The sequence below is a fragment of the Oreochromis aureus genome, linkage group 6 (assembly GCF_013358895.1).
Source record: "Oreochromis aureus strain Israel breed Guangdong linkage group 6, ZZ_aureus, whole genome shotgun sequence".
In the NCBI taxonomy this organism is placed as follows: Eukaryota; Metazoa; Chordata; class Actinopteri; order Cichliformes; family Cichlidae; genus Oreochromis; species Oreochromis aureus.
In genome coordinates this window covers 23,571,360-23,582,152 of record NC_052947.1, presented here as the reverse complement: position 1 = coordinate 23,582,152, position 10,793 = coordinate 23,571,360, and the positions used below count along the sequence as shown (strand labels likewise).

The 10,793-nt window shown below is 36.0% G+C and overlaps 1 protein-coding gene across 2 annotated transcripts; it reads right to left on the bottom strand.

Annotated features, from left to right (window-relative positions):
• Positions 1–5,874: 5,874 nt before the first annotated feature.
• On the bottom strand, positions 5,875–10,579 carry LOC120440745. Of its 2 annotated transcripts, none has more exons than XR_005613490.1 (5): positions 10,488–10,579; positions 9,911–10,303; positions 8,382–8,582; positions 8,117–8,178; positions 5,875–6,220 (listed from the first exon to the last, which is right to left on the bottom strand). XR_005613490.1 is itself a non-coding variant. In XM_039613939.1 (5 exons), exons 1-5 carry the CDS (start codon positions 10,472–10,474, stop codon positions 6,158–6,160), a joined length of 756 nt encoding a protein of 251 aa, XP_039469873.1. In that variant the 5' UTR covers positions 10,475–10,574; the 3' UTR covers positions 5,875–6,157. The 2 variants fall into 2 exon arrangements, 1 of the variants encoding a protein (XP_039469873.1); XM_039613939.1 differs by having other exon boundaries at positions 10,438–10,574.
• Between the last annotated feature and the right edge of the window lie 214 nt (positions 10,580–10,793).

Genomic DNA, 10,793 nt, shown 5'->3' with positions numbered 1-10,793 from the left:
GTGGTACAGCCAGTGGCCTACAATGGCTATACCACATGGTAAATATATATATTTAACTGATTAGTCTATCTTCTCAAGAGGAGCACTTTTCTACTCTAATTGAGCACTCAAATCGCTTATATAACATGCATCATTCACTGAGTGCTTCCTATCTAACGTTCAAACATTCTGTTGTCTGTGGTTTTAGGGTTTTTTTTCATGTCAACAAACATATTTTAAGTGCAAAAAAGCAATGAGGCAACGCCTTCAACAAGCCACTCATCTTGACTCAGCCTACATGTAGGTTTTTTTTGTCTCTGTGGGTTTCCTGTTGGCCCGATTTCATGGGTGCAATGATGCATGTTGGTACCTCTTGTAGAAAGCACCTTTTCATCTTCTTTCTCACATTTGTAGCACCTGTGGCTTAAGTATTTATGTATGTTTATTTTTTAAATAATACAGTTAGTTTATGATCAACATCCCACACAAGTACTTGCATATGAGTGAGCACTGCTTTATATGTATTTACACATCCTGATAATATATCATGTAGGGGAAATTAATAATTAAAACACAATGAATTCATATATATTCATATATTTTAGTCCGCAAATGTCTTTTGATTGCAGAATAGGTGCAAATCTTCGGTTTTTGTTATTTGTCCATCACGTTTATGTAAATGAGAGTAGGCCAAACAACGGCAACATACAGTGGCTTGCAAAAGTATTCGGCCCCCTTGAACTTTCCCACATTTTGTCACATTACAGCCACAAACATGAATCAATTTTATTGGAATTCCACGTGAAAGACCAATACAAAGTGGTGTACATGTGAGAAGTGGAACGAAAATCATACATGATTCCAAACATTTTTACAAATAAATAACTGAAAAGTGGGGTGTTCATAATTATTCAGCCCCCTGAGTCAATACTTTGTAGAACCACGTTTTGCTGCAATTACAGCTGCCAGTCTTTTAGAGTATGTCTCTACCAGCTTTGCACATCTAGAGACTGAAATTCTTGCCCATTCTTTTGCAAGCCACTGTACCTTTGTAATCCCAGAAAATAAACCTCTATACTTTATTAACTTTGACAACATATTGTGCAGATAATATCTGGCACACATGCATCATGTTGTAATGCTTGTGGTCTGTTAAATAGCAGGGGTCTCTGCTACAGTTAAAGTTTGACCCTGGTAAGTGTTAGCCATTTAATACTGCAGACTGAAAAATTAAAGTAGTCGCTGTTTACTTTCACAGCAAGAGAAACTTGTTCACATGATAATAACTCGTGCAACACTCTATATATTTTCCATTTGATGTTTTACAATTGGCTTCTGGTCTGACTGTCACTTTCAGCACTGATCCACTGATTAAATTATGAATGCAGGACACAACACCTGGAATACAAACAGAATCACAAAATGTGGAGACATTGAAATGGCTGTTGCTCTTTACAAAACTAATAAGATAACCAACCAAACTTTGTTGAATGTATCAAAAAGCAACTAGGGGGTTTTGTATCTTGCTCAAGAATGTTTTGACATGCAGGTTGGAGCAGCCAGCGATCAAGCCACCAACCTTTGAACTGACCTACTAGATCAGCGGTCCCCAACCCCCGGGCCTCGGACCGGTACCGGTCCGTGAGTCGTTTGGTACCGGGCCGCGAGAGTTGAGGCTCAGGTGTGAAATGTATGGTTTTCAGGGTTTTTATCGGTTTTCAGCGTTATTTTGTTATCGTTTTTATCGTTAACTCGGTTTTCCTGGGTCTTTTCACGTGTGTTATGAATAAATCTTCTTTTTTTCGGTACCGGCACTAGTTTTATTTTGTTGTATTTATCCGCGACACCTTAAAGGCCGGTCCGTGAAAATATTGTCGGGCATAAACCGGTCCGTGGCACAAAAAAGGTTGGGGACCGCTGCACTAGATGACCTAGATGCCCTGCTCTACCTCCTGAGCTACCACCACATGTATAAGTGCCATTTTAATTATATCCTTAAACAGAGTTCTAACTTCCAATATTCACAAGTGTAAGGTTGTTCTCTGAATAATTTAATGGATTCTAAATGTGCAATAGACTCTAATAGTGCAAACTTAATTTACAATAGAACTATGTATTGTGTAACAGATATTTTGCAGTCACCACAGAGACTGTTACCTCCACTAAACAGATATGGTGACTCGAAGATGAACATTTTATATTCACAAATACTTTTCTTCATTGTCATAGAAATGGGAGATTTTTAACTCAAAAGAGACAAATAACAATAATTACAAACAAATGTTCAGATAAAACTATGTAACCAACTTATATGTGATGATGAGCTTTAGAAACAGTGAGAAACGTTACCCTGCATTTATTACTGACACAAAACGAAAGGTGTCAATGACGTTTTCTTGTTTTTTTTTCTTTTCTCTGTTCTCTCTGTTTCTACTGTGACTGCACATTAGCAAACGTGCTAAAAACCTGTAGCAAAAAAACCCTGCATTGTGCCAATTAGTCACATGATAAGCATTCATTATATTAGGATTTTGTTTTTTGTTTTTTTTCATCTAACGTCTTCATTCATATTATTAAAAAAAAAAAGGAATTTCATTGTTAAAAAAAGAGTCATGCAAAGATAATCAGTTTACCAAATGAGTTGCCAAAAAACAACTAGTATGACTTATTTTCAAACGTAATGCATAAGTTATTGCAACATAACCGGACATCCTGTTGTCTGTGGTTTTAGGGGTTTTTTCATGTCAACAAACATATTTTAAGTGCAGTAAAGCAATGAGGCAACGCCTTCAACAGGCCACTCATCTTGACTCAGCCTACATATAGGTTTTTTTTTTTGTCTCTGTGGGTTTCCTGTTGGCCCGATTTCATGGGTGCAATGATGCATGTTGGTACCTCTTGTAGAGGTCATCTTCTTTCTTCATCTTCTTTCTCACATTTGTAGCACCTGTGGCTTAAGTATTTATGTATGTTTATTTTTTAAATAATACAGTTAGTTTATGATCAACATCCCACACAAGTTCTTGCATATGAGTGAGCACTGCTTTATATGTATTTACACATCCTGATAATATATCATGTAGGGGAAATTAATAATTAAAACACAATGAATTCATATATATTCATATATTTTGGTTCACAAATGTCTTTTGATTGCAGAATAGGTGCAGATCTTCGGTTTCTGTTATTTGTCCATCGCATTTATGTAAATGAGAGTAGGCCAAATAACAGCAACATAACTCTGTAAAATGCAACACAGTTCAACAGAACCTCAAACTACAAAATTATCACACAGATGTATCAACCAGTCTCAAGGCAATCCCAGAAAGTAAACCTTTATACTTTATAAACTTTGACAATGTATCGTGCAGATAATATCTGGCACACATGCATCATGTTGTAATGCTTGTGGTCTGTTACATAGCAGGAGTCTCAACTACTGTTATAGTTTGACACTGGTAAGTGTTAGCCATATAATATTGCAGACTGAAAAATAAGAGTAGAATGCATATTGAATGGGATTGTTGTTATTATATTGTCATGTAATGGCATTTTTTCTTGCCTCCTGCCCTGGCTGTTTATAAATGAAGTAAAAATAAGGCCGTGACTACAGTGCTTTGTTTCTACAAGTCACTGGTAAGGTAACCATGGCACATATTCATTGTGCAAACAGAATAAATGTAATATTTAAATCCCAAATAATGCTGCTAAAGATCTAAATGCCAAACTTAAAACATTCAGCATGGACTTCCTCACACAACCACTAGAGGTCACCTAACATTGGAAAGTAACTGTAGATCTTCCTAAAGTGTTTGCACTGAAGTCTTCTTGCTTGCAATCCAAAGAAGTGAACAAAATTACAACAGTATCATCATGAAAATGATAAAAGTTTGGGAAATTATAAATCTATATGAAGATTAGAAGTGTGAGTAGTTTTACTCCTATATTTTTTATGATATGCTGTTTTCTTATGCTATACTGATACTTTGTGCATCTGTGGTCATATATGGGTGTGATTTGCTCAGCAACCACTTCTGAGCTTTAGGTTTAAAGCAATCCACTTCCCACATATGCATGCAGAGTAAGTTATGGCAGTTTATTAATAGGAACAAAACTGGCATCTAATAACAGAATTGTCATTTAGGTTTAACCATTGCGTTTCAGTGTTTACCAAAAGAAAAATTTTGTGTTTTATTACTATTTCAGCCTCAGACTCCTCATTTCTGGCTCATTTGAAAAGAACATATAGAATAAAATAAAGCATTTTTCATTACTTCTTATTGTAACGTACGTTATGAGCCTGGCCATCAGTCAAGAATGCACAAATTGAGGGGTGCACGAAAGCATTCAACAGGCCACCAGTGTGTAGATTGTGTCGTTCTGCATGCTGCAGTCAGCTGTCCGAGGGCATGCTTATTCTGGGGTTTTCCTGTGAGCCTGCTGCTCACTAGATGGTCTACATGATGGTTATGATTTGTCAACTCTGTTATCTCAAACCCTTGAAATGCACCTTTCATAGATTAAAGTTGAAGTTAAAGTGGAAATTTAAAGTATAATCATTGCAAATACAAAAAGACAGCTAGAAGAGAAAAGAGTGACGTATAGATGTCACATTCATCCTCAGACTCATACTCTGTTCTCTGGTTTAAGATATTTTTAGCTCTGCAGCTCTGTTAACAGAGACCACTGAAAGGGCATCTGTGTGTTAGGCTTACAGTGCAATTCTGTTCGATTCACAGTAATTTTTCTGAACTTATGGCTTACCAGCACAGTGCAAGGGACGACGTGTGAAGTTTTTAAAAAGATATCTTATAACAACTAAGAGTCAGTGTAATATTATGAAGTACAGATTTCTGTGTCAAAACAAGTGGATTGATTTAGAATCTAAAGGGGCCGTGTGTGTTCAGCTGTTTAATGTAAAAAAAAAAAAAAAACATATAAAATTAACGGGCTTCTTTTCAATGGGGGGAAATAGCGGCTCTACTCTGAGCCCCACCCCAATGGCCAAACTTCTCACCCTATCCTTGTCTTGGTTGACATACCTTTTCAATATCTCATGAAAATCAGGGACAGTACTGCTGGATTGGCAAGTCCAGGTGGTGGTTCCTGTCTTTAAGAAAGGGGACTGAATTGCGTGCTCCAACTATGAGTGGATCACACTCATCAGCCTCCCCAGGAAAGTCTATGCCAGGGTGTTGGAAAAGAGAGTCCCACAACTCTCTGCTAATCCAGGGGTGGGTAGCGGGACATCCAACCCCGTGAAGAAAATATGTTGCAGACTGCTGTTTCACCCCTTATACTGTCTTGATGAATGTCCCCATATCAGAGGGTAACAGGATGAGCGTCTGCTGACACACTTTGTCTGGGTCTTCCACGGTATGACTGCTGTCCCATGTGCTCACCCTGTCTCAGTTCCATCTAACTTCTTTAGCATTTGTCTCTCTCTCAACCTCACAAATGAACCATTTATGTATTTTTGATATCGCAGACATTGTCATATTCCAAATCCTGTGAGCTGCTTTGTGTTGCTTTGATTTGATATGATATGATATGTTTTGTAATTATAGTTTGCATGCCAATTTATTTCCAAATAAAGGCCAAGGAAAATATTAGAAGACAACATCGGTTTGGTATGAGATGTTATGCTTGCGCATAAATATCTTTCTAAAGTACAACAGTGAAGATATGTTTGCATATTGAGGCTTGTGGTGGTGTGTTCGCAGACACAAAAGATAACAAAAAAACTGATTGAAATCTAAAAAAATAATGATAATAATTTTAGAGAGTAATTTAAATGATTTCAAGGATTAGTCTAAATCAACAATTAAAGAAAAGGCAAAGGAAGTATACTCTCTAAAGACATTCAACAGAGCAATAGTATGAAAAGATATTTTTTATTTAAAAAATTTAGTTTCCTATAATAAGCGCTGTAATTTATACAAATCTGACAAAATCATCAAAATTCATTACTCTTTTTCTAGATACTTTGTTAGTTTTACTTCTAAAGTTATTTACATGCAACTGTCACCAAAACTACAATTTAAGGAAAGCATAAAGAACAATTGAAACTAAAAAGTAAAATGTAATAATGAGTAACTCTGTTGAGTTACAAATAATTAAAACAGATTATGTATATAATTTTCAGTGGAAGACAGCGTTTTCTCCATCTTGAATCCGTCTAAAGATTTTTATGTCCATTTTGAGCCTGGAACCAGACTTGTGTTAAACACAAATCTTCATCCTGAGGAACAATTTGACATTTAGAATCATAACTTCTTCTGATATTAAGTAATTACTTAAATGAATACTGCAATCATTAGAACGATATGTAATTTAAAAAAAAAGACATTCTGTTTGAATGTCATATGCCATTAAAAAATTACTGACACATGATTTGTGTTTATCAGTGTTGTGTGTAATGTATTACAAACTAATACACTGTTATAATCACATTATAGTTAGGGATGTGAATTGATAAGAATTTAGCAATTCTGATTCCATTATTGATATCACTTATCAATTTCATTCCTTATGCTCCACTTTGAGAGCCAGCACCATCAGTAAGCAGCATATCAAAGACATTACATTTGTGCAACTTATTCATGCTGTGTGGACTAATGTCTGTGAATGTTGCAGGTATTTCCCCTCTTTGTTGTGATCAGTGTTGCAGTCATTCCTCTAATGAAATTGTGTATTACACATATTGCACAAAGCACTCTTCTTAAAAGTAATGCAGTGCATTACTTAATTACTGCCAGGAGAAATTAATTTATTACACTACTCTTGCATTTCTCATATTAGTGGTCATTTAACAATATAAACCTACGAGCTACAGCCCCACACACACAATACAAGTTCTTGTGCTAATGAGGACACACAATTGATCTTTCTCTTAGTTTTTAGGTATGAACCCAAAGCTGACAGCACATAGCAAAGTTGAAAACAAGCACAAACAGACTTGATTCTGTTGAAACATGAACAGGTAGAAATGGAGGCTTCAGCCTGACTGGTAATCACTTCCTTTGTTATCTGTTGAAGTTCAGGGTCTGGCTGTTTTGCTGGGGTCAGCACTCATTTAACTTTAATGTTACTCTGGGATTTTGGCTATCTTAGCACTAGGTAGCGTTGGCATGCTTTCAAAGAACTGAAGTTATGTTATTTGCACAATACAATTGTTTCTGTTCTGGACACAGTTTGCACTTATGCTCCTGCTCTACTGAGAAGAGTTGGTTCTTCTCAATTCCCAAGTATAGTAATGTAATGAATAACTGTACTAAATTCAGTAATCACATGAGTCACATCAGTGATTATCCTCCCTTACATTTGTGGTATAATGAGCTCACTTTAAAGTATGTGGTGGGAAACAATAAATTGTACAGCAGTCTACAAATTTTAAAGAGACTGGATATTTTTATTTCACAAAAGGACAAGCATGTGGTGACAGAGTGGAAACTGTGCCCAGGCCACAACAACGATCCACTGCTGCGAATGCTTTTTGCAAACAGCTTTGTGCTTACACAAAGCCAGTGGCAAATCTTCAAAAACATAATCAAAAACAATGATGAGGAGTCAAGCTTTTAATATGGCTTTTTTTGTGTAGATACTTATGTTACTGTGCAGAAACTTAAGTCTATTTTATCTTCTTCTCCTATCCTAAAAGAATCTGAATCTAAATCTACATGGTGTAAAACTGTGTTTCATTGTTCTTGTAACAGTGACAATAAAGATCTATTCTATTCTATTTGATCTGTTTTCTAATGCTGTCAGCTTTTTGTTAATTTTTTTTTTCCCTTTCCTTTTCTTTTTGTTAAAAGTTATTCACTTGTGTTCATTCCCATTAGGATAGAGATTATGTTAGTGTGTGGGACTGTAGCAAAAGGTTTATATAGTTAACTGCTAGCTATGTGATGCAAAAATATTGTAATGACTAGCTAAAAAAATGTTCTCCATAGTCAAAGGAGTTTGCAAAGAAAATCTCCATAATTTTGTAATTTTGTACAGTAATTGATGATCTTATAGTAATTGATAATAATGTGTATTACATTACTCTTTTGAATAATGACCTGCACACAGCTGTTTATGCAACAAAAAAACCAAAAACAAGCGTAGATAAGAAAATGAAGAAGAGAAAGTTCACCTCATTCTGTTTCCTTTGATTGTTGTGATCTAGTCTGTTCTGAAAAAATTGAAGTTCTTTTTCTGCATAAAAAAAAATGCATCATCATACTGGAGCATTCAACAGCAATGGTGCCATTAAGAATTTGCTAATTTAATGGTTGTATATAGTTTTGTGGAGGACTGTGTGTTTGTGTGGGTATGTGTGCGTGTGTGTGTGTTTGAAGGTGAGTCTACACAATATACAATTAGAAAAATTAAATTCTAATAATTAAAATATACAGTACCTGTTTTCCGACAGAACTGATAAATAAAAATAAAGGAAAAAAATGAAATGAGAATAGAAAATCCTGGTGTAAACATCATCAGCCAGGGCACGAGACTGGAACCACAGGTTCCACTGTAGACAGCTCGAGGAGTGGAGTCAGGTCGAGTACTGGAGTCAGAGTGAGGACTGGAATCAGGGCAAGGCCTCGTGTGACGTGAACCTGCATGAAATATGTAGTGTATTAGATCTACATTTTTACTACAGTCCAGTTATGTATAGTGTGTTTAGTTTACACATTATAGAAACACTGTGCAGCTATCCAGTTAAGTACTGACTTTAGTTATTGTACGTCTTAAGTGGCAAGCACACTGCTCTGTTTACTTCATGTAAGATGACTTTCAATCACACCTCAATCATCTTTTCTACTCTAAACGGACTATTATTTACAAAAGTAATACCATAATGCACGTACAAACACTTCAAACCAGCAAATAAAATTATAAACACATTAAGAAACATTTTTTTACATCAAGACTTACCTTTGCATTCCCATTTGAAAAGAAATGCAGGTTTAATAATGTTAATATCATTTGCAGTTTATTATTTTCCTTTACTTATTTTACTGGATATTAAACATGAGTATTTTTTAACCAAGAAGGTGATGCAAAAAAATGAGCCAAAAACTTGGTGTGCAGTGTGTGCTTAAAAGTTTGAGGAAACTGGACAAGTGCAGGACAAAAGAAGTGGCAGACCTAAAACACTATCTACACCAAATGAACTGCATTTGAAAGTGATTTCCTTAAGAAAATGTTAAAAAACAATCCACCAAGACTTGCAGCTGGAAATGCAGCTGGCCTTTCAGTTGATCCATGTATGGTTCACCTAGGCTAGGGGTCAGCAACTTTCAACATCATAAGAGCCAAAATTACACAAGAATTGCACTTAAAATCAGTGACAAAAAAAAAAAGAGAGATGGGTAAAGATTTTTGTTTATGTCAGAATTAAATACAGTAGATGTAATGCACAGAAGCAATGTCTTTGTTGAACAGACTTCAGCAGGACAATGTCCCCAAACCTCCAGTCAAAGTCATTAAGAACTATCTTCAGCCTAAAGAAGAACAAGAAGTACTGGAAGTTATGGTATGGCCCCCACAGAGCCCTGATCTCACCATCGAGTGTATGAAGAGACAGAAGGATGTGAGGAAGCCAACATCCACAGAAGATCTGTGGTTAGTTCTCCAACATGTTTGGAACAACCTACCAGCTGAGTTCCTTCAAAAACTGTGTGCAAGTTTACCTAGAAGATTTTTTGCTGTTTTAAAGGCAAAGAGTGGTCACAGCAAATATTGATTTGATTGAGATTTCTCTTTCATTTGTTCATTTACTGCATTTTGTGGACTGATGAAAATAAATGATTAACACTTCCATTTCTGAAAGCGTTCTTTGTTTACAGCATTATTTCCTCACCTGCCTAAAACATTTTCACAGTACTGTATGCATATATACAACAAACCAACAAAAAAACCCCAATCGCACATGAGTACTTACTGATTAAGATTCTTGTTGCGATACTGGCATATCTGTGGTCATATCTGACCTGAACGCTTGCGTCATCTACCCACTGTTCCTTTTCAGTTCCACAGTAATAGAGGCCCTCATCAGAATCAGAAATATTCATGATCAGGAGATCATAGGATCCAGAAGACTGATTCTTTTTAAAGTGGAAGCGTAATAGAGAATTCACTGAAACTGCTCGGTCACTGATTTTTTTCCATGCATCTTCTTTTAGTTTCAGAACAAGAGGAGGCTGATTTTCATGGGTACAATTTCTGTACCATACAACATATTCCTCAGGTAATACTTCACAGTCACAATTCAGAGTGACGTTCTCTCCTGATCTCACTGTCAAATCCACCACTGATCCAGAAATCCAATGACCTCCTGAAAAACAAACACAATAACAAATTCTAAGTGTTGAGCACAAGAGTTGATCTAGATTTCCAAATAGAGTCGACACATTCATTTAATGTTTTATAATATTAATGTCTAATCTAATTAGTTGTACAAAATATTACCTAAAAGGAGGACAAGAATGACATGAAGGCTGTCCATGTTTGATGATTACCTGCAGTTAAAAGACAGTAAGAATGGTGTGTCTCTCGAATGTCATCGCCTACGCATAACTTTTCCACTAAAGGAAATGCAAGTTGCGATCGGGTGGTGGAGTGGAACCTTTTATTCTGTGGTTGCCCTGTTTTGGTGCAATGTCATGTGATAGTTTGGGTGTAAAATTTAAAGTTCTTTTAACATGACAGACTATGTTTCAACATGCTTTTCAGTCTTAGCCATTATAGACATGAACAAGAACATCCAGGGAGTGCATCTTCTCCCAAAGGACGAGAGGTACACACGATTTTTGATGAGCTATGAT

Coding starts and splice junctions, on each gene's coding strand:
- LOC120440745 (XM_039613939.1), bottom strand. CDS start 10,474: ATGGACAGCCTTCATGTCATTCTTGTCCTCCTTTTAG. Junction 10,304..10,437: donor CATTCTTGTCCTCCTTTTAG/GTAATATTTTGT, acceptor TTTGTTTTTCAG/GAGGTCATTGGATTTCTGGA. Junction 8,583..9,910: donor CGCAACAAGAATCTTAATCA/GTAAGTACTCAT, acceptor TATTTCATGCAG/GTTCACGTCACACGAGGCCT.